We start from the raw sequence: 24047 nt of genomic DNA on the forward strand, positions 1-24047 counted from the left end.
TAAAAATACTCAATTAAGCATTGTGATTAGCATAGGCAATATTGGGGAAGGTCTTATTTATTCAGAAAGATCCTTTAGAATCCGAAAGACAGATTGCCCTGCAGGACAAACAGTTGTTTAATCAATGGCTCAAAGTAGGAAGAATACAGTAACAAAAAAATACGTCAAATTGTTAATATGAGTGAAGTATTTCATAGTTTATAAGACAAATGTTTTCAGATAAAAAAGTAAAAATGAGCCTGGCGATGGTGACACATGCCTTTAATCCCAACATTCAGGAGGCAGAGGCAGGCGGATCTCTTTGAGTTTGAGACCATAAGAGCTAGTTACAGGACAGCTAGGGCTACACAGAGAAACCCTGACTTAAAAAGCCAAAACAAAACAAACAAACAAAAACTAAAAATGCCATATTAGAGATAATTTAAAAAGAAGAATAGTATACAGTGGAATATGCATCTTTGCTTGTGGAAAGGAGTTAGTCCTTTTAGGGAGGGCCTTAGCAATAAAATACTAATAATCAAACCAGACTGTGCGACCATGCACAGAATGGAGGAGAAGGAGGCAGGAGCTGTTGAAAGGCATGTGCTGCATCAGTGTGAGACGGGGAGGCCGCCACAGATGAGGTGTTGTTACTCAGCGTTTCTTCTAATGAATCACATATGTTATCTTCTGGAGGACATGGCTCTGTGATTCAGTGCCTTCTTGGGCACTGCTTTAGGGTTTACTGTTTAAATGTCTAAATACTCTGTTCGTTATTTTTATGATATCCCCTTTGGGCAAATAACCTACATGATTACCAATGTGATTTTCCCTCTTTCTTTTTTTAAACTTACATAGCGAGAAAATGTTATTGAATATAAACACTGTTTGATTATGAAGAATGAAAATAGAGAGTACAACCTCAGTGGGACTAAGAAGAACTTCAGTAACCTTAAGGACCTTTTGAATTGCTACCAGATGGAAACTGTGCGCTCAGACAGTATCATCTTCCAGTTTACTAAATGCTGTCCCCCTAAGCCAAAAGGTAATATAACTCCCCAGTTATTTCAGAGAGGCTAGCCTTAGATTGCTTGTGGTGGGTGGTGATTTGAAAAGAAGTAGCAGAAGACAGTGTTGTATGAAAACAAGTTGATTTTTCTGGTGTGCCTTGGTACGTATAGCATGTGAGTGACCAGAAGCTCCGTTCTACGATGGCGTCTTAAAGACAAATACTTGCAGCCTGTAAGCCGCTCACTTATGGAACTGAACAGTCTCACTACCAAATCCCTGTGTGCCTTAAGTTAATACTTCATATGTGTTTAGGATTTTAGTTTCTTGTTTTTAAAATGAAATAGTAAGATTGGAAATCTCTTAAAATAATTTCTTTAAAATTCTCAGAAAAAAAATTGTTAAGAAGTGGTTGTAAGTTTGAGTGTGCTTCTCCTGTCAGTCAGAGTGGAATAAAAGTTCTAAAGAAAGTAAGCATCTGTTGAGAGTTCACAGACCCAGCACCCATGCCACAGCTTTGGAGCAGCTTGTACTCTGGTACGCTTTGATTATATACAGATTCCCACACACGACACCTAGATATCGGTGTTTTGTTTTCTTTTACAGACAAATCAAACCTTCTTGTCTTCAGAACCAATGGCATTTCCGATGTGCAGGTCTCACCAGCGTTACAGAGGCACAATAATGTGAACCAGATGGTGTTCCACAAAATCAGAAATGAAGACTTGGTATTTGTAAGTGGCCAGATATTAGTAATTGTTTTTGTCTTTTTTAAAGTAATTTCTTTTATTTCTTACCTGCTATTATACTCCTGTGATATTTTATATATTTTGTTATAAGCTTACATAATAAAATTTTATGTGAGGGGCTGGGGAGACAGTTCAGTGGTTAGAGCACTGGCTATTCTTCCAGAGGACCCAGGTTCAATTCCCAACGCCCACAGGCAGCTCACAACTGTCTGTAACTCCAGTTCCAGGGAATCTACACCTTTAAACCAATGTACATCAAATATAGTTAAATAGATTACTTTATAAAAAATTTAACTTGAATTTCAAGATTCATATCATTTATACAATTCATAAAATTCATAAATCCTAGAAATATGCCGGTCTTGCAGGAGCAGTTAGCAAAGTTAATAATGGAGTTATATTCTCTTTTCAGAAACTTAAAAATATTTTTTAAATTTTAAATTGTAAATTTTAAAAGTTAAAGATCTTCTACAAAAGACATCTGTCTTGGCTCCCTCATATGCAAGCAAGCAAGAGGAATTTAGCAGGTTATCTTTAAGGAACTGAAAGCAAAGTAGTGTGTAGAGGCGATGACTTGACTATTACGTGGTCTATGCGAGGGGCTAGTTTAGTATTTATTATGGAGGTTACAATGAAAAGCATTATAAAGAAAGAGGGCTGATCCTAGGTTTGTTCAGGGCAGGAATTAAAAGTGATACTTACCTCTGAATAGAGCCGGGACCTGAAGAATATACATTCATTCTATAGAATGTGAAAATTTTACCTCCTAGCCAGAGGAGAAGAAAATTAATATTGTCTGTTTTAATTGACTTGGAAAAAAGAGGAGTTCATGAGTTTTTGAGTTAGGCTTTACTGTATTACCTACATTATATTCATTACCTACATGATCTGAAAAACACTAAGCTAGAAAGTTAAAGACGGTACCAAATATGCTGGGGAGAAACACATGAGGACTTTTTGAAAAATATACTCTGAGTCAGAAATATAATCCCAGCACTTGGGGGGAGACAGGCGGGCATATCTGGAGTTCCAGGCCGTCCTTAGCTACATAAAAAGCTGAAGGCTATACGAGGCTATATGACACCTTGTCTTAAAAAAACACAAACAACCAAAAAAGAATGAAAGAAAGAGAAATGTTCTTTCAATGTAGGCTTCCAGATTCCTATAGATAAAACCAACTCCAAGCATGAACTTTATATTAAAAGATTGAAGCATATGGGTAAATTATCCAGGATTAAGTAGGCGTCATCAAACCAAACAGACATCAAACTTAGACTTCTAATAACTTTATGTAAAATGCAGGTATCTTTAAAAAGGAATTGAAAACAGTAAGATGAAAAGATTTAAAATGTATTATTTAAAAGACAAGATTTCAGGGGAAAAGGCATAGAGATGAAAAAAATCTACTCTTGCACTTGCCACTTAATTAATAGATCATTTAGGAAGCACATTATTCACTGTGAGTGAACTAGAAGACAGCCCAGAGGTAGCTCAGTGGCAGGGTGTTTGTCTAGAATGCACGCAGTCATGACTTCCCTCGCAACACCTCAACAAACCTCGGGTTTCTAAACTTAAGTATCTTGGCTTATGCCTGTCATGCCTGTACTCAGGAGACTGAGGTAGGAAAATTGTAAGTTTGAGGCCAACTCGTGGTGCAGTAGTGAATTCCTGGCCAGCCTCAGCCTCAGAAACAGTAAGAGACCAGACAGGGTTGGAGGGAGGGAAGAGGCAGAGGAAGAGGGACAGAGAGTGAAGAGCAGAGGAATTCCAGAATGTAAAGGCTTTGGTTTTCATTCATGACAGAAAATGCAGGAGCTATAAAGTAAAGTACTAAGTATAGAGCTTGTATTTGACCACAGTCAGCCTTGCTTAGAGTGCAGGCCTTCAGCAGTCATTCTGGAAAGATATGTAATGAATGTTAGAACTAGAGGCAGTGGTAGTAGCTATAGCTTGATGTGTATCTAGGTTATTTCATGCTTTGGTGTTTTCATGTATTTATTCATTTGTTAATAAAAGCAGTTTTACAGGAAAAAGTATTATTCTTTATATGAAGAGTCCAAGGCATACTGAGTTCAAGGCTAGCCTGTGCTACCTAGTGACAAAAGAGAAGCAGAAGTGGGAGGGGTGGGGAGAGCACCCAGGACAACAGCTCAGGGCTGCCCCACACCATGCTGTGCTACCTTTGTATTGTACTAGAAGGAAAGATAAAGGAAAAGGATCATTTGTAAACAAGTTTAGGCAAATACTAGCTCTTTAAAAGTGTAATTGTAGCTTTTGCAGATGTGAAAATAAGATAGAGTCAAAATATACTTTATTAATCCTTGTTTTCCATTTTTAATTACCATTTAAGGGAGAAGAATAGAGAATTAATTTCAAACCTCAAATTTAGGTTCAGTTTATAAAGGAAATGTTTACCATTTTTAAAAGTTTTGTTAATTGAATGTACTTCCTGATTCCTTTACTTCATCTGACTTTATTCACTTTCCCCTTATTTTTTTTCTTTTAAAGAATGAAAGTCTTGGCCAAGGTACTTTTACAAAAATTTTTAAAGGTGTAAGAAGAGAAGTTGGAGACTATGGTCAACTGCATGAAACAGAAGTTCTTTTGAAAGTTCTGGATAAAGCACATAGGAATTATTCAGAGGTGTGTATGTTTATTAGATCCTTTTTATATCTCCTTATACTGTATAAAGAAGTATGTTCACAAGCACATTAAATGCATGTGTGAGACTTGATAAAATTTATGCTTTTATTACATACATTAACTATGTATAATAATAAGTTTCATTATGAAATATTTATAACTTATAGACTATTGCAGATGTTCAGTTCCTGTTAGCTCTCTTGCTCTCCACTTAATGATCCTCTTTTTCTTCCCACCTAACCCTGTTCTACTTTTATGTATGTGTGTGTGGGACCTATTGAGTTTCATCAGGGCTCTTTTTTTTTTTTTTTTTTTTTTTTTTTTTTTTTGGTTTTTCGAGACAGGGTTTCTCTGTGGCTTTAAAGCCTGTCCTGAAACTAGCTCTTGTAGACCAGGCTGGCCTCGAACTCACGGAGATCCGCCTGCCTCTGCCTCCCGAGTGCTGGGATTAAAGGCGTGCGCCACCACCGCCCGGCTCATCAGGGCTCTTAAAGGCTCATGAGGATTTGTTTACAGAAATATAGTCACCTTACCTGTGGCTCCACCATTAAGGAAACTCTCCCCTGTCAACCAGTAAAATCCTTAGGGAATGGTGAATCTTGAGCTCCTCCTCCCTGAACAAGTACCGAGGTGCCTCATCTTGTGTATATCTGGTCAGATAAACATAGCTGCTTTGAGTTCACGAGGGCAGTCAGGAATGAGTCAGTGTTCATACCCCTTCCTCGTGCTTCCCCAGTCTTTCTCCTACAGTGGTCCTTGGGCCTTGTAGGGCATGGTAGTTAGCTTTCCATTGCTTCAATTAGCTCCATGACCAAAAGCAACTTATTTATAAAAAGAGTTTAGTTTATTTTCACTTGTAATTCCAAAAGGATAAGAGTCCATCATAAAAGAGGAGGCGTGGTGTGGCGTCAGGAGAAGGAGGTTGACTGATGTTCCATCCTCATACAGGAGGGTGGGACAAACCTAGAGGTTCCCTAACCTTCCCAGACAGCACCACCAACTAGAGACCAAGTGTTCAGATACAGAACCATACAGGAGACATTTCTTATTCAAACAATCACAGAGGGGTGATATAGAAGTCCTATTTATGGCTGAGAACTCGAGAGTCACTTATTTTCAGTATTAGTTGCTGTGGTCACTGCTGACCACTGCAAAAAGCAGCTTCACAGCAGCACTAATCTGTGGGTAGAAACAGTTATTTTCAGGGCAATTTGCTGGGGATATCATGTTCATTTAGCAAAACAGCGTAACTTCACCACTTGGGCCTCTGACCTCCCCAGTCACAAACTTTTGGCCAGGTTTAAAGTACCAGACATGAATTTCTCCAATGAAGCCAGTCTCAACTCTAATCAGAAAGCAGTTGCACCATTTGATATTATTATCTGATTGATCAGTATTGTTGCATACAGGATCCATAGTTGAGTAAGACTGTTGATAACAAATTTGCCCTAAGAGCCAGCACTGTGAGGGGTAGTATCAGGAGGGAACATGCAGCACGATTTACCCATGTCCTGTGACTAAGGCTTGTAGCATCTTCGTCAATGGGCTCTTACAGTATAGTTTGGTGCACAATCAATAGCAGTGGTAATTGCCTTTATTATTCTGAGGGCCTCAGCTCTCACTGAACAACCATGTGTAGGGAGCTTGCCCCCTGGCACTGGGATATTTGTCTAACAACCTACACAGAGAAGATCCCTTTGTTCAAATTCTTGGGGTTTTTGTTTTATTTTTCTTTTATTAGCTTACAGATTATCTGATTTATGTGTGGCATCTCACATATGGTTAGTTTTTATTGACTACCTCCCCACATCTCTACTCTCCTCAATCTTTTCATCTCTAGCATATCCCTTTCTACACATTGTTATTCCCCTTCCTCTTGCAGACTCATCTTTCCCTCTCTTGAGCTCTTTGCTAGTATCTTGAACTCTGTACTTCCATGTAAATTCACATGCGTGAAAAATAGAAGGTAGGATTAAAGAGAACATGTGATATTTGTCTTCTGAGCCCCAGTTAGTACACTTAGTACTATTCCCCAGTTCCGTTCATTTACCTTCTCTTTAGTTTCACTTCTCTTTATGACCAAATGATATCTCATTGTGTATATGTATTAACATTTTCATTATCCATTCATCAGTCGATGGGCATCTAGGCTATTTCCATTTCCTTGCTATTGTGAATATAGCAACAATGTGTATAGATGTGTAGCTATTGCTAGTAGGACATAGAGTCCTTTGAACTTATTCTTAGATGCAGTATAGCTGGGTCATATGAAAGTTCTGTTTTTAGGGGTTGTGTGGAGGGGCATATATATACATGTATGTAAGGGTGTGTTTGGAGATCAGAGATCAGCATTGGGTATCTTTATCTGTTGCTCCCCACCTTACTTGTTTTAGAATGTATTTACTCTTTTATGATTTCATTCATATATAATGTTCTTAGCTAGACTGATGTTCAGGGTACCAGGCTCTAGGCTCAGTTTTTTCCTATGTGTAGAACATTGTCCTCAGCAATAGTCACTATCCAGGAATAGACCCACTGTGAACATAGAGTAATAGTTGAACTATAAAACAGTCTCCCTTAATCACTAATCATTTTAGGAAATAATGGGACATTGATAGTACTGTATGTATGAAATGTGAGTTCCTATGAGTAGGAATGAAAAGAAAAAGAAAATGAGCCACTCTAAGACTACTGGATGGCGCTGGGAGAGAAAGAAGAGGAGGGAGGCTGGAAGTGAAAGGAGGGGTGAGGGCTTTTTGGCAAAGGTAGATTGCAAAGAGTGTAGTGTAGTGTAGAAGGTCTTGTCTCCATGAGACTGAGGCACACAGATCTTACAAACCAAAGCAGACTAGGTTCTTTGAGAGAAGAAAAGGTAATAGTAAGGGAAAAAATCAGCGCAGAGCAGGAACAAGCTAGCCTGACAAATGACATTGTATAGTAAACAAAAATGATTAGCAGGGATGGAAATATATAGTATGAAAGCCGACTAGCCGCATGTTAATTCCTTCTGTACCCTAGAGATCCTTTACTAGCTCCTCGAGTTCTACCAAAATTGTGATTTTCTTTTAATTTTTAATTTTTTTATGATTTATTTAACTTTATTTTATGTGCATTGGTATAAAGGTGTTAAATCCCCCGGAACTAGATTTTCAGACAGTGTGAGCTGCCATGTGGGTGCTGGGAATTGAACCCAGGTCCTCTGGAAGAACAGTCAATCTCTCCAGCCCCCTTATTTTTTTTTTTAAGGAACATCTGTGACTGCATGATGAGACTGTAGAAGATTCTAGGATTTTATTTTTTTCTGTAAAATTTATCCTTAGGGTTTATTTTTTAATTAATTAATTAATTAATTAATTTTTACTTTATATGCATAGGTGTTTGCCTGCATGCATGTCTGTGCACCATGTGTGTACCTAGTGCCTGTGGATGTCAGAAAGGGGCATAGGATCCCTTGAAGCTGGAATTACACATGGTTGTTAGTGGCTTTGTGGATGCTGGGAACAAACCTAGGTCCTCTGGAAGAGCAGCCAGTGCTCTTAACCATGGGGCCATCATCCCAGCCTAAATTAATAGAATTTTAAAATACTTACTAATGCACTAATTATTTTCAGTGTTGTGTTCTAGGTATTATTAAATCTTAACATATAGAGGCTGTTCCCTTTAAACATAACTACTCAGAGCTTTATAGATTCCTCCTCATTTCTTTTTATTGATTTTATTGAGCTCTACATTTTTCTCTGCTCCCCTCCCTTCTTTTCCTCTCCCCTTCAACCCTCTCCCGTGGTCCCCACGCTCCCACTTTACTTAGGAGATCTTGTCTTTTTCTCCTTCCCATGTAGATTAGATCCATGTATATCTCTCTTAGGGTCTTCATTGTTGTCTACGTTCTCTGGGATTGTGATTTGTTAGCTGATTTTCTTTGCTTTATGTTTAAAAAACACTTATGAGTGAGTACTGGATATTAATACACACACCTACAAACACCTGATTTTTTACAAAGAAGCAAAAAATATAAAATGGAAAAAAGAAAGCATGTTTAACAAATAGTGCTGGCATAACTGGATATCAACATGTAGAAGAATTAAAATAGATCCATATCTATCACCATGCACAAAACTCAAGTCCAAGTGGATCAAAGACCTCAACATAAAGCCAGCCACACTGAACCTCATAGAAGAGAAAGTAGGACGTATACTTGAACACATTGGCACAGGAGACCACTTCCTAAATATAACCCCAGTAGCACAAACACTGAGAGAAACAATAAATGGGACCTCCTGAAACTGAGAAACTTCTGTAAAACAAAGGACATGGTCAACAAGACGAAACAGCAGCCTACAGAATGGGAAAAGATTCTCTCCACAATTTTCTCCACAATTTTAAGAATAAGTTTGAAGCTGGGTATAGGGCACTTCTTTAATCCTAGTACTTGGGAGGCAGAGGCAGGCAGATCTCTGTAAGTTCAAAGTCAGCCTGGTCTACAGAGTGAGTTCCAGGACAGCCAGGGCCACACAGAGAAACCCTGTGTCAATAAGTAAATATTTAAAAAGAATACGTTTGAAAGGCACTGTACTAAAAAATGTAATGTCCAACTGAGAGTAAGACATAGGATATTTCTCTTAAGTCAGTATCCTTTTGAATTATGCATACTACGGACATCACTGAACACATTCTTCACATTTCTTGTTTCCTCTTCCCCCTTAGTCTTTCTTTGAAGCAGCAAGCATGATGAGCCAGCTTTCTCACAAGCACTTGGTTTTGAATTATGGAGTATGTGTCTGTGGAGAGGAGAGTAAGTAAAGCCACTGGCTTTCCTTTGTTAATGCTGTGCCTATCTCAGACAGTCGTTATTTAGGACTAACTACTGGAGGTACCAGTACAACCATGGAATTACAATACTGTGGAACTTGAAAGCATTGTGGTCTGTTCAGTTATATTTGTGAAAAAGGAAACTGGCGTTTAAAGCTAAAATGCCAAATATAGTTAATATGTCTTGTTATAATAGCATATAATATAATGATGGATGGAGTATTACAGCTTTTGTGTGCAGAAAACAAATACAAGCTTTTGTGTGCACATAACAGTACAGATTATGGGTAACTCATGTAACCCTGGAGCAACTGGCCCTTTTCAGTACAAGCTTATTTATAATTATGAGAACAAAGCATATAAATGAGACTGAATTATTAATGAAACTGGTTGAAGTGACTATTGGCACTAGGTAGGTTCTTCAGTTATGCTGGAGTATGTATATTTGCACTGTATAAAATATACTATGATATATATACAATTTTGTGTTAGGTATAAATTGTTTAGAGTCCTACGTCTTACTGTTTGGAATAAACTAAATATACAGAAGTATAATGATGTGTATCCACTAAGTTTCCTTGAAATTAGTACAGTTTACTTCATTTATTTACAGATTGTATCCACAAATAACACAAGTATTTTGAAATTTTGAATTACACATTTTTAATAGGATGTATATGTGAACTTTATTATTACTTATATTTTAATGCAGACATTCTGGTTCAAGAGTTTGTAAAATTTGGGTCACTGGATACATACCTGAAAAAAAACAAAAATTCCATAAATATATTATGGAAACTTGGAGTGGCTAAACAGTTGGCATGGGCCATGCATTTTCTAGTAAGTAATTGCTGTATTCTTTTTTTAAAAACTAAAATGCTGTTTTATTTCATAAAAGTAACATAGTTATTTTAACTTGGCAACCAGAAGTAAATCTTGGAATGAATGCTAAGTCATTCGAAATAATGTTACTTGTTGAAAGGTATTATTACAGACATATGTAGATAGTAAATCAGCTTTGAAGACAGTGCTATTATTCCACCAATCTCTTGGAACTACCATAGACACCCATATTTTATATCACTTCTGTTGTTTTGCATTCACTGCAGTGGCTGTACCTTAAGCAACTGCTGTCCCATCTGGCAGTTGTAACCCCTCAGCTACCAGCAGCAGTTCAGCCCCGCAAGGGCCACAGCCAGGCGGGAATTCTGTTCTCTCAGGCACAGCTCTAAAGAAAACTTTATCTAGATCTCTTCCCTCTGTAGAAGTCAGGATGCAAAGGTTGAGGTGAAATCCTGCTTGCTCAGAGAGGCTGAATAACAAGTAGCTAATCTTCTCTCCTTCTTGCAACTTGCAAAACCAGGAGTCCTGCTCAGCCCTCTAGAACCCTTGCTACACTTAGTTCCTCCCTACCATTTCCTGTCAGCTAACTTAGCGCACTGACCCCAGGTTAATTTTATTTAAACAAATGTAACATGTCTTTGCATTGTTAACAAAAGCAGCAGAAACTAATGTAACACACCTTTACACAGTTAAAATAATATTCCACAACACATCAGGGTTTAGAAATTTTAACCAGAAATTTGTAGAAGCAAACCATGCTGCTGGGATGTCTGTAGACAGTGTTCCCGAGGGAGCAGTGCTGACAGCAGAATGGTGCCAGGCTCCCCCATTCCTAATGCGTGTCACCACCAGGAAGTGCTTTTCATTTGGAATCTCTCCTTTAAACAGTAGTGCTCATTTCAGTGTGGGTGTAAATATCGCATCAGTTAAAGTAGAAACCGAAGACTTCCTTTTATTGTCTCAAAGTATGTCTCCAAGTATTTTACTACGCTGTCTTCTTTCTTTAAATCTATGTTGTAGCTTTGGGCATGTTTTATGCACACGTATTTATTTATTGCTATTTGAATGTATGTGCATTTAACTTTAATAGGAAGAAAAATCCCTTATTCATGGGAATGTGTGTGCCAAAAATATCCTGCTAATCAGAGAAGAAGACAGGAAAACAGGGAATCCACCTTTCATCAAACTCAGTGATCCCGGCATTAGCATCACAGTTCTACCAAAGGACAGTAAGTTCTGTACTCACCACATTGGCTTTCTTCAGTTTTATTAGGGTGGTACCATAAAAATTGTACTTCTATTTTCCTTTAATTCTAGTTTATTAATGTTCTTACTTACTAATGACATTTAGCTACTACTTGTAGTATTTTAAATTAAGTTATAGCCAAATTGTGACCATTTCCAGTTATTCTTTTGTTTAAGCATGTCACCATAGACTGTGAAATTATTATTGTGTGTATATGTGTGTATGGGGGGCATTCATGTGCCAGAACACATGTCTGGAAATCAGAAGGTAACTTAGTGGGAGTTGGTCCTCTCCTACCACGTGAGTTCTCAGAATTGAACTCTGGCCTTTGAACTTGGCTGCAGGCACATTTATTTACTTAAGCCATATTGCTTGCTGTATCTTACCTGGTTTTCTACCTTAATTTGTACACTGCTATACAATATTCTGGTGTAGCCAAGGCTACTTAACTTTAATGGCTGACTTTGCAGTAAGGACAATGATAATAGGATAGTAATGTTGAGAGGAAAATCTTCCTGGGTTTTTAGATCTTGGATTTATTTTTTGGAATGAGAAGTTAAAATAGAAAAAAAAATGTATTTGGTAAAGGAGAGAGGAACTAATGAACTCTTTAATCTCCATGCTATGTGGAAAGCTATTCCATATTGTTTTACCAAAAGGTGTAATGTCCTCATTCCCTGTGTCTGAATTCCATAAAGGAGAATTACCCCACAGCTTCCTTCCTTAGATATGTTCTTTGTTGTGGAGTCAAGAACTGCAGAAGCTTTATTTGGGGAACTCCGTGAATGAATCTTACCTAGTCTGTCAGTTCCATACTGAGAATATCGTGGTATAATTTAATCATTGTCTGCTGTAAAGATGTCTGTTGGGCTTTGTCATAATGGCCTCTGACCACCAGTGATGTGACAGTGTTTGTATCACTTACATGCTGTGAATAGTTTTTAAATATTGAGAGCCAATTTTAAGGCAAATTTTGTATATTTCTTTCTGTGAGGGAGAAACAGGACTAATGGAAGGTAGTGAAAATGGCATGCCAGGTGAGACATTTCAGTTTAATGGAGAGAAGTTTAGTTGATCCAAAATTCATTGCACATGATCCTAATTCCAACAACTATTAAAAATGGTATAACTGTGGGGGAATTACTCAATCTTTGTGGATCTTAATTGTTAAAGCTGGTTACTGAAGTAAGATTTCAAGGATCATTCAACTCTTAAACTTAGCAAGCATGAACCAGACCAGTCCTCTACAACCATAAAAGACTTAATCATTCAAATAAGTTTGCAAACTGTTCACATAGGAAATAATGGTTTGCGGAGCTTATTTAACTATAGTTGTTCCTGTTTAAAGTTCTTCAGGAGAGAATTCCATGGGTACCACCTGAATGCATTGAAAATCCTAAAAATCTAAATCTGGCAACAGACAAGTGGAGTTTTGGTACCACTCTGTGGGAAATCTGCAGTGGAGGAGACAAGCCCCTGAGTGCTCTGGACTCTCAAAGGGTAAGTGCGCCCAGACTGGAGGGACAGGCTGATTCTTTAGGTTCTTTCACATGGTGTGGTATTTCATAGCCCATCTGATTGTGAAAAGAAGGTAAATAAAAGTGCTCTAGAATTCATTCTTAGCATTCGAGTTTTTCATTGCAGAAGTTGCAGTTTTATGAAGATAAGCATCAGCTTCCTGCACCTAAGTGGACAGAATTAGCGAACCTTATAAACAATTGCATGGATTATGAGCCAGATTTCAGGCCTGCCTTCAGAGCTGTCATCCGTGATCTTAATAGCCTGTTTACTCCAGGTGAGTACCGATGGGGCCACCTCCTTGATCACTGGCTTTCTCTCTCTGTTGTTTTCTTATTTTGCAATCCTGTCTAAGAAAGTCTTTCATTTCTTCCATTCATGTGAATGCGGTACATGTTGTGCTTGACTGGACGGTATTTTTAAATAGATCTTTTCTCCTTCCAAAACCTAATTTTATTTACTTGTTTATTTGTCTGAACAAGAAAACTTAATCACAGAAATGCAACATGAATTCTAATTGAAAACTGCCATGTCAGAGAAGCAGTCTAGCCAGCCACTAGAGAGACCTTTTCCCTCTACTGACTCCTCAGACTGAAGGGGTGATCCTGTCTCTACAAATCCTCACTCAGACTGCAAATCCAGACTGCATCTGAGCTCTTGTGTCTTCCCACCTTATATTCCTCTTATGCCCCGCCATATCCCTTTCTGTCTCCACCTCCCTAGTACTGGGATCAAAGATGTGGGATTCCCAAATCCTGGGATTAAAGGTGTGAACTACTACTGCCTGGTCCCTAGTGACTTAGCTCTGCACTCTGATCTTCAGGTAATCTTTATTTGTTAAAACACAAAATATCACTACAACAAAATGTATTGTCTGTGTATGCCACGAGAGTTTTAGAATCCAATATACATTTAGTTTGTCAGTTAATGAGAAGCATGTTTATTTGATTACATTTGTTAATTTGGCTGCATGGAGTTTTTAACATCACCCCTTTTGATTTTTCTAGTTATCTATTTTATAATTGACTTATTTTTTTTAAAATATGAGATAGACTTATTTTTGTCTGTCCCTACGTCCTTTAGAATGCTGAGGTAAGTGTATGCCCGTCCCATAGTTAGTCAGCAACACACCTTTCTCACCCGCAGGAATTGGAATAGAACCTTACTTCATGAATACCGAAACTACCTATTTTGGAGTAATTTACCCCTTGAACATCTATCTTGAAAGTCTGGGTAATAATTAAAGGCTTCTATTAATATAATCTAAATAGTTTTGAGTTTCCCTGTGTGGGGGGCAATATTATACAGGCCACATATTTCTGCATTGTATTGGCAGCAAAACTCTCAAGCCACAATAGCAGCTGAGGTGCTAAAAGCATCTTCAGACTGGCTGTCTCCTGAGGTCAGGATATGCTGATGTTGTTCTGCTCCTTCTTTGTAATTATGGCGACCGCCTGGGAAGAGGTGTTAATCCAAGCTAGTGACAGAGCTGCAGACATGACTTTAGTCCTGCTACCCCAGAAACAGAATGCTAATGAATTTCCCCCTCAGTTTACCTTGGAAGGTAAAAGCTGTTTGGAGAATAAACACAGGTGACCTTCAGGACTTAAATGAACCCTGAGACTCCTTTATAAAATTGCTGTGTGAACTGTGTCTCAATTATTCCCGTGTCTCTATGCTGGTCCAGAGAGATAGTTTATGCTGGGGTTGGACCCCAACACCTTGTTATTTAGTATTCCAAACTCATTCTGCTTCTTAGCTTGAATATCTGTCAGTTTTACCCTGAGAATATATTTGCCAACTTAGTATGGTGCCTTTCTTTGTTTTTATAGATTATGAACTACTAACAGAAAATGACATGCTACCAAATATGAGAATAGGTGCCTTAGGATTTTCTGGTGCTTTTGAAGACAGAGACCCTACACAATTTGAAGAGAGACACTTGAAATTTCTACAGCAACTTGGCAAGGTAAACTGTATATAAGTGTTCAAATAAAATTTAATCATGCATCATTTTATTTGGGAATAAGGCGGCTTTGGACTAGAGCTGATCAATCTACTTTCCACAAAAATTTTAAGGGGTATTTGTAGAAAGAAAAGCTTAATTGTTGGATATTAGAGAACTTTTCTGTTAAATAAACACTTTACTGGAAAATACTCCAGGTCCTTGGTAACATGCAGTGCACAGTCAGCATCTCCTATGAGGACGGCGATAAACCAGAGTCCTTCCCAACTGATTGATTCTGAGTCTCTTGTTTTGAAGGGGGAGTTTGTAGTTCATAGTAGGTTAGTGCAGTAGAGAAGGGAGCACATAGTGTTCTGTCTGCCTTTCTGACTTTGTCTTGGGAGATATAATCTAATTGCTTATAGCGTAGGACCTTGAATTATCATGTTCCTCAAAAGAAGCTCCATTAAAAGGTTACACAGTCACACACAGTCTATATAACAATCAAGATGAAAAGAGACCCAGTGCTTAGCAGGCCCAATTATAGTGGCAAGCTCTCTCTTTTGTTTATTTATAGAGATCTAAACCATAGCTCATTATAAATTAAATTTTGGCACAGATACAACATGAAGGCCTCACTGAGACTTGGACCTATATTTGAAGTTCCAATTCAGCTTTCTTAAAACTAAACATTGATGGTTAGATTAAAATTAGCTTAACTGTATTAATAACTTGTTCCTTTTTATGTAAAACTCTTGGGAATATTTGAAGGGATATAGCAATTGAGAAAAAGAAGTCTTTGTAGTGGAAAAATTTATTACCTATTGCTGTGCAGCAGGTTACTCTAAAACTTGCCAGTTTCTTTGAGTTGGGGTCTGGGGACAGTTTATCTGGGTTGCTTTGGATCAAGGTATCAACAGGCCTTAAAGTTCCTTTTGAAGGCTTCTTAAGAGGTCTCTTCCTACCTCACTAACGGGATTATTGCCAGGCCTCCTTCCAAGCTTACATGGATCTTTCTACAGGGCTGACTCACAGAGTGGCAGCTGAGAGCATATACCCAAGGTGGAAGCTGTGTTTTTATACCATAATCCCATATAATGTGTCATTACTCTTGGTAATATTACAGTACACATTCAAAATTTCATAGATCATAGAGGCCGTTTCATTCCCTCTTCCTTTATTACCTATTCACATATCATACTATTCTAAGTTAGGAAATTATACTGTAAATATGAAAGTCATATTTTTATTTTTCAATGAAAAAACAAGTATAGGAAATTTAAAGCCCTTGTTGGTAGTCACACAGCAAGATGGAAACAGTTCTGAGACAAAAGCTTGACTCCATGCTCTTCCTACTGTCACATGTGTTTGCTCTTGTGTGAACGTGCTTCAGTTACAGCATCTTCTATAGTCTTTCTTTTTTCAAATCATATGGCATGACGTTTAAAAAGTATACCTTTTATTCCCAGAAGTTTAACTGTGGTCACATAGCCAAGACCCATTTATGAGAAAGGGAAAGTCAGCCTGACTCATTCCTGCACTGCTGTCAAAGCCATTTCAGTTTGTTATTTGGTATATACAATATTATGACCATATCAACTAGTCATTGAATTATTGAGTATAATTAGTGAGAACAGAATAATGAAAATCTTAAAATGATTTTACCTGTGATTCTGTATACACTGACTTTTTCGGTGTTTAGATATAGTTTTTAAGAGATACTATAATTTCCCTTAAAGAATTCTCTTGGTAATATCTAAGACTTTAGGGGTGGGGAATCCAATTTATTTAAAGTTAAATCTAGTAAAATTTTATTAGCTTCAGTTGCTAATGATATCTTCAGCTAACATCTGTCCTCCCTCCCTCCCTCCCTCCCTTTCTCCCTCCCTCCCTCCCTCCCTCTATTTTACTATCCTGGGGATTAAAACTCAGGGTCTCACGTGTGCTAGTAAACTATTCTACCACCAAGTTATACCCCCAACTCCTTTTTATTTTGAGACAGGTCCTGCTTGGTTGTTTGTGCTGGTCTCGAACCTTAGATCCTCCTTCCTCTGAAGTCTAAGAATCTGTGATAAGAGATATTCAGCACCTCGCTGAACTTGACTTCCTTTTATACTTCCATCTCTCCTGAGCTTATGAAGAGCATGGTTGTGTGAGCATTTGTGTGATTAAGACCTTTTGTGTTAATTAGTTTGATTGTAGTGAAGATTTATAACTGTGTATATGTATATATTTAATCATCATTTTGAAATTCACATGTAAAACCATAGTTAGCTACTAAGGTCAGACCCTTTCAAGCCTGTGAAAGCAAGTTTAAAGGGCACATTAGGGATCGGGCAGCCTTGGAAGGGTCTCAGTTACTTCACAACTGGAGTTTCTCTGAAACCGTGCGGTTGATATCACACAAATATCAGAGCTTCTCTTGCATGCCCTGTGCTGCACTGGCACTCAGAGTAGTGAGAAGAAGTGGGGATGAGTGTATATCCATTTCAGCCTCCGCAGTGATCACAGGCTCTACCACTTTTATAGGACTCAAGTTGGAACAGATGTCATTATTTATGTTTGTGATTTGTTTAATTATTTTTGGGATGTCAGCTGGTGTTGAAATTGTTCAGAACTTGTTTGGGTGGCCATATGGTTGAGATTTCATGGGTGTCTAGCTTCCCTGTCATCGCTAGAAGTTACCTTCTCAGAGCAGACTTGCTGCTCTTCTGGCTCTCAGGTGCCCCTCCCCCATGTTCTCTGGGCTGCCTCGTGTTATGGATGTGTCAGTTAGGGACGGGCACCACAGTAAGTTGTTGGGCGTTCTGTAGTGGTCTCCTGAGAAGACTGACCAGGGGTGAGAACTGTGCTGAGAGCTGAGCTGGAGCACAGGATATGCCAGCTGGGCCGGGCCTTGGGATGGTGATGGCATGGCGAGCAGTGGGATACGCTGTGATGTATCCTAAATAAGGAGTTCAATTTATTTTGATGTACGAATTTCTTTAGAGACGCCAATTTTTTTTGATGTAGGAATATCACCTGTGGCCATTCTTTCTTTTAAAAAACTTATTTAACTTTATTTTGTGTGTATTACCATCAGATTCCCTAGAACTGGAGGTATAGACAGTTATGAGCTAGCTGCCTATGGTCCTCTGGAAGAGCAGCCAGTGCTCTTAACTGTTGAGCCATCTCTCCAGCCCTGCTTGTAGCCATTCTTGAGTCAAGCAGACTCTCTATTAGTTTGTATTTGTCTGTATAATGAAATACCATGTTATGGCTGGATGAACAAAACAAGTTCTGGGGGCTGAAAAGTCCAAGGGCAGGGTTTGGTTTCTAGTGAGGGCTCTCTGTCTGACCTCAGATGGAAGCTTTTGGAGAGGGAAACTTCTGGAGTTAATTCTTGTTCTTTCTGTATAAGGCTACTCCAAATACAATCATATTAGGGATTAGGCTTCCATTGTGTAAATTTGAGGTCACACATACCCAGTCAATAACAATCCTTATTCACTGGTAGCATTATGAAGGTACATTGAGATAAAGGAAACGTCTTAATTCAGTCTATAATTTTTCAGTCTATAATTCATCTCAGAGAAGTTGTTTATAGGTTTACTACCCAGTTTTTAAAATAACACTTCCATTCCTTGCTCTGAAATTTGTCTAACATAAGCTGAGAATTCTTTCTACTAATTCTAGCTGCCAAGTACTTCTTGTATATTTAGAAGCCAATAGTAAGTTGTCTTGGGGACTTTTGGCTTCCATTCTAATGTCATGTGTTGTTCAGGGTAATTTTGGGAGTGTGGAGATGTGCCGCTACGATCCTCTACAGGACAACACTGGGGAGGTGGTGGCTGTTAAAAAACTCCAGCACAGCACTGAAGAGCATCTCAGAGACTTTGAAAGGGAGATTGAAATCCTGAAATCCTTGCAGCATGACAACATTGTAAAATACAAAGGAGTGTGCTACAGTGCTGGTATGTTGCCCATTGAAGCCTGTCTTAACTTCACAGTATGTCTTTGGCATCCAGGGTAATAGAAATATACAGTTGTCTAAGGATTTGTCAGTGTGCAGAGAGAGATATGCTTGGAGAGCATGCGGGAGACCATGGACTTATAGCTACACCAGTTTTTTGACTGGTTGCCTAATCATCCTTCTCACCACTTCCTTCAAAATGTGTTAACTTTTTTAAAAACAAAATTAATTTCCTTATGTGGTCTATTAAAATGTTTTTATTAGATACTTGTTATAATTGAAAAAGAGTCATTATTAATTTATTTGGATTTTCACAAATAATTAAAAGTGGCTAAAGAATAAATATTTCTCATGCATCTTTCAAAATAATTTGAATTGAAAAGCCTGTATTCTTAAATGCTATATTACCTTTAATTCGTAATAAAGTTTTATCATCGTGGACCCAGATTTTATGTATACTTAAATCATTTACAAATAGCTTTTTTTCTAGTATTTAATCAGTAAGATATAGCACGGTAAAACATTATGTTCTTTTTGTATATTAAAAGGTCGGCGCAACCTAAGATTAATTATGGAATATTTGCCATATGGAAGTTTACGAGACTATCTTCAAAAACATAAAGAACGAATAGATCACAAAAAACTTCTGCAGTACACATCTCAGATATGCAAGGTATCGAACATCCTAAATATCTGCTGTGGGTGAACTACATGGTGAACTAACTCAAAAGTCATGCAGACTACTCCTTAACTATAAAGAGAACTTGTAGAATACAGTCATTTAAATTATGTTCATACAACTACTTAAAGAAAAAATGTATTTTATCCATAGGGCATGGAATATCTTGGCACAAAAAGGTATATCCATAGGGATTTGGCAACAAGAAATATATTGGTGGAAAATGAGAACAGAGTTAAAATAGGAGATTTTGGATTAACCAAAGTCTTGCCACAGGACAAAGAATACTACAAAGTAAAAGAACCAGGCGAAAGTCCCATATTCTGGTAAGTAGGCATTTTTCAGTATAATAAAGTTAAATTTTAGATAACTTTCTTCAAACTTTATTTTACTGTTACTATATATATATATATAATATTTAATAACATTCAGTTTAGTACTACTTCCAGTAACAGCAATATTTATCATATGCTTTGTATTGAGCTAAATACCTTTCATGTAGTATCTCACATTATCTTTTCAAAAAAACAGCAGGTAGTTGCGAGCTGCCTGCTGTGGGTGCTGGGAACTGAGCTTGGGTCATCTGCAAGAGCTAGTCAACTGCTTAGTTAGCCACCTCCAACCTCTCAGGAAACTTTATGTCAGTGCATGGAGAATATATATTATTATGATTATTGTAGATCCAACCGTCCAAACCTGAAAACCCAAAGTCAGATGCACTGAAGCGTGAAACCTGTGTTTGAAAGGAAGAGTTTTTCCTGTATTTTAGAAATACGGCAGTGCATTCTGCAGAGGTTGTGATTAAAACATGATCATGTCAGGGAATCTCTTCACTGCAGGGTGTGTGCACGTAGGCGAGGGCTTTCTAAATAGCACTCTAGTTACTCAGGAAACAAGACCGTTAATTGACAAGTGATACTTGATATTAAAAAGCTTCTTTATGGGCAAGGAAATAATCAAGTGAAAAGGCAGCCTACAGACTAGAGGAGAATCTTTGTCAGCTGTACATCTGACAGAGAACTGATGTCTAGAATATACAGAAGATGAGTACACCAGACACCAAGAAAACAACCCTTCCTAGTCCTTAGGGATAGCAAGTGACTGACAGGGGAGCAGACTAGGTGGAGTAGTGAAGCTAGAAAGACAGAGAGAGCTCTCCCCGACTTGTATGTGTCCTGGGGTTGGGGGTGTTTATGAAATGATTAGGTAGGGTTGGGGACTTAGCTCAGTGGTAGGTCAGCCCTGGGTTCTTCTGTGGTTCCCCTACCCCTAAAAAACACTGGGATATGATTATGCCTTCCTTGGGAATGAGATTAAGGGTTATAAAATACCAGAGGTCTCGTGTTGTGTTAGAGAGTAAATGTGAGCTGAGAAACCCCATGCTGTATTCAGTAGGTACTGTGTAAGGTCGGAAATGAAAGACTTTATTATAGTGGGTTCTTATTTAAGACAGCACTTCTGATCCAGAAGAGCTGTTCTGTATGGAGTTCCTACTATCTTTTTAAGGCAAAATATTTCATAGTAATATTAAAATTATGTGCCTGTTAGCTCTCATTTTTTAAAGGATCTAACAGAATTTTCCAAGGATACAAAGCATTTTTCTATCTAACCAGTCATTAAAGAATCCTGAAAATATTTAAACTTGCCAGGTTGCTCAGCAAGCCCCCCTGATCTGCTTGTCTTTACTGCTCAGCACTTGGATTATAGGCTGCTCTCTCTGGTGTTTTACATGAGTGCTGGGGATCTGAACTCAGGTCCTCATGCCTTTCACAGGAACCAGTTTATCCACCAAGTTACACCTGCAACCCCAAGAAGTATACTAATGTTGTAAAGTATTATCTTCACAATCTGGCAGTGGTGAACCAGCAAGATGGTGCAGCTGGTGACGGTGCCTGATGATCTAAGCTCAATACCCAAAGTCCATGTAAAAGTGGAGGAGAGAGCTGAGTCTTCAGAGCTGTCTTCTGACCTCTGTAGGCACGCCGTGGTACATATCCCCACCCATCATGCACACCTACACAGTGATAGATTAAAATATACTGGTGTAGTATGCATGAGGCCCTCTGTTTCATCCATAGCACAAAATCCAAAACAGCAGAGAACTAAATGGCTGAACACGCACTTCTGTAGTCATGTGACACCAGTGGACACGCTACAAAGCCCTTCCTGCCAAACACTCACTTTCATGCCTGGTTTTTCTTCCAGTCACACTAAAAGCCACCAAGCTTTTAAAAAGGTTTCCTGGGTGTGTGGAAAGATAATGAAGCAGTCAAGATAAGCCTAAGATAATATGTGTCTTATATAACTAATTTTCTATAAAAATAAGATATATTACTCATCATTACATGTTATTAACTGTTCTTACACGGAGGAAGGTAGAAGGGCAGGAAACTCACAAAGCCAATTCCATAGTACCTGAATCTCTTCTTCAGGAAGGGTCCCCCATGGCTCCACTATCTCTTAAAAGCCCCCCTCTTACTGATAGCACATTGGTGTTAAGTTTTAACACCTGAAGTTTGGAGAGGACACAGTCAAATCCTAGCAAGCCAAACCTGGATCTGAAAGAAATCACATGCAGTTTTGTCCATAGGAGTTAGTTGTAATTTTTAAAACAAAGCTTGGTTTTATTTAAAAGAAATCTTTGTCCTCCCTAATGCTTTATTTATCAAAATTTTGTTCTGCTTTAATTTTTGGGCATGTTCCAACATGTTTTAGGGGTCAATATGAAGAAGAACTAGAGGAAAAATGATTCTACTTCAATTTTTTTTAAAAGGAGAAAGCTTATGCTGTTCTTACTGTAGACATCATCTGGCCAGTCTTTGTGCATCCTGGGTTACTCTGCACGACCTCATGCTGTAATGAAGGAGAGAGAGTAGACGGGGCTATTCTGAAAAGACATGGTGGCCCAGCCAAAGGCTCAACAGTGAGTGTGAGTGAGGCTCCCGGACCTGAATGCTGGAAGGAGGAGACCTAAACCCGTGGGTTGTCTCTGACCTCCGCATACATACAGATAAACACATGTCTACATAGCGCATAAAATATAAATATCCAAAAATAACTCCTAAAATCCTTTTTTGGGGGTAGTTAGACAGATCGTGATGCCATTTACTGCATAATCAAAATGAAATAATCAGCAGGATCTGGGAGAATGAAGATAGGGTTCTGTGGCCTATAGGTATTTAATCTGGAAATGGTGGATCCATCTAGAACAGTCAAAGCAGACTATGAATTTAGAAGACTTAAACATAAAAGTGGGTAAAATTATCTAAAGAAAACATTTTAGCAGCAGAGGAAGGCATTGAATGATAGAACTTTTGGAAACCTTAAATTTAGAAGAGAGAAAAGAAGTGTTGGCAGAAATTTAATTAAAACCAACCCTTTCTCTCAACTCAAAATCTTCCTATGGAAGCAGGAGATTGAAAAGTTCTATTGATGAATAAGCATTACATGTGGGTGTGTTGTTATCAGCACATCTCTAAGATCTCCAAGATGGAAGAAACCGAACATCTCTATGTAGTCAGGCAGAAACAGCCCGAAGCATACAAGTTTTCTGTACCGACTTTAGTTCTCAGGGGAAAGGACTTAACCATTTGTCACACATAGTTCATCCTAAACACCCTTGACCATCGTGCGACTACCTGTGATGGCTAATGGCCTCTATTCTACTGTGATATGGGCTAGCTTTGCACTTTGGAAAGATGCTATGGCCAGTTTAGGTTCCTCCCTGCTCAGGGAAACCAGGAGAAAGTAGTTCCTAGGCACTTTCTTAATACATTTCTAGATCATAAAGCTGACATTGACTTTTAAGCAAGGACATTTCAAAGGGACAGAAAATACATAAATTCCCTTAATGCTCCATGAAAAAAGGGAAGGTAAGACCTAGAGAGAAGTAACTCTTTCCTGATTTGGCTTACCTTTGTATAAGTAAAGGGAGTTATAGAATAAATCTAGCTGGGGTTGGCAATATGTAATTAAGAAATTAATTACAAAGAGTGCTATGCTAAAAAACAAAACACAAACAATAACAACAAAAACCATAAGAACAGCATGGTTGTAATCCTGGTACTTGAAATGCTAATGCTGGAGGGTCCTAAATTTGAACCTAAGCTGGGCTACACAGAGGAAAATGTATTTTAGGATATAGGAGAGTAGCATTGTTTGAAGGAGATTATATCTTGCTGATAGAATAAAACTGATATTTAAAAATAATAAAAAGTAAAAATTTTAAGCTAAATATAGAGATTACATACCTATTTATTGTGTGTTTGTGTAGTCCAGACTGTAAGTCTAGACATGTAATGAGCAGGAGTCATTGAGACTCCTGTAGCTAGAGAAGGACCTGTGTAAGTGAAACTTGCATTGGATCTTGAGAAAAAGGTTAAGGAGAGCGCACCAAGGCCAGCGGGACGGGGACTGAACGAGCATGGGATCAAACCCGACTCTCTGAATGTGGCTGACAATGAGGGCTGACTGAGAAGCCAATGATAATGACACTGGGTTTCGATTCTGCATGTACTGGCTTTTTGGGAGCCTAGTTCTGTTTGGATGCACACCTTCCTAGACCTGGATGGAGGGGGCAGGGCCTTGGATTTCCCACAGGGGAGGGCACCCTGACTTCTCTTAGGACTGGAGAGCAAGGGGGAGTGGGAAGGAAATGGGAGGTTGGGAGGAGGTGG

General features: G+C 38.4%; 1 protein-coding gene across 2 annotated transcripts in view; it reads left to right on the forward strand.

Moving 5' to 3' along the window:
- The window catches only part of Jak2 (Janus kinase 2), a 63307-nt gene that overhangs the window by 33988 nt on the left and 5272 nt on the right, over positions 1 to 24047 (forward strand). For both annotated transcript variants that reach the window (XM_038341287.1, XM_038341295.1), the window contains 12 exons: positions 838 to 1024; positions 1594 to 1721; positions 4245 to 4379; positions 9084 to 9171; positions 9901 to 10028; positions 11122 to 11260; positions 12626 to 12777; positions 12922 to 13072; positions 14628 to 14764; positions 18504 to 18693; positions 19241 to 19365; positions 19525 to 19697. In XM_038341287.1, coding sequence (XP_038197215.1) covers positions 838 to 1024; positions 1594 to 1721; positions 4245 to 4379; positions 9084 to 9171; positions 9901 to 10028; positions 11122 to 11260; positions 12626 to 12777; positions 12922 to 13072; positions 14628 to 14764; positions 18504 to 18693; positions 19241 to 19365; positions 19525 to 19697 — 1733 coding nt within the window. The remainder of the gene's footprint in view (positions 1 to 837; positions 1025 to 1593; positions 1722 to 4244; positions 4380 to 9083; positions 9172 to 9900; positions 10029 to 11121; positions 11261 to 12625; positions 12778 to 12921; positions 13073 to 14627; positions 14765 to 18503; positions 18694 to 19240; positions 19366 to 19524; positions 19698 to 24047) is intronic.

This window comes from Arvicola amphibius, chromosome 1 (genome assembly GCF_903992535.2).
Source record: "Arvicola amphibius chromosome 1, mArvAmp1.2, whole genome shotgun sequence".
In the NCBI taxonomy this organism is placed as follows: domain Eukaryota; kingdom Metazoa; phylum Chordata; class Mammalia; order Rodentia; family Cricetidae; genus Arvicola; species Arvicola amphibius.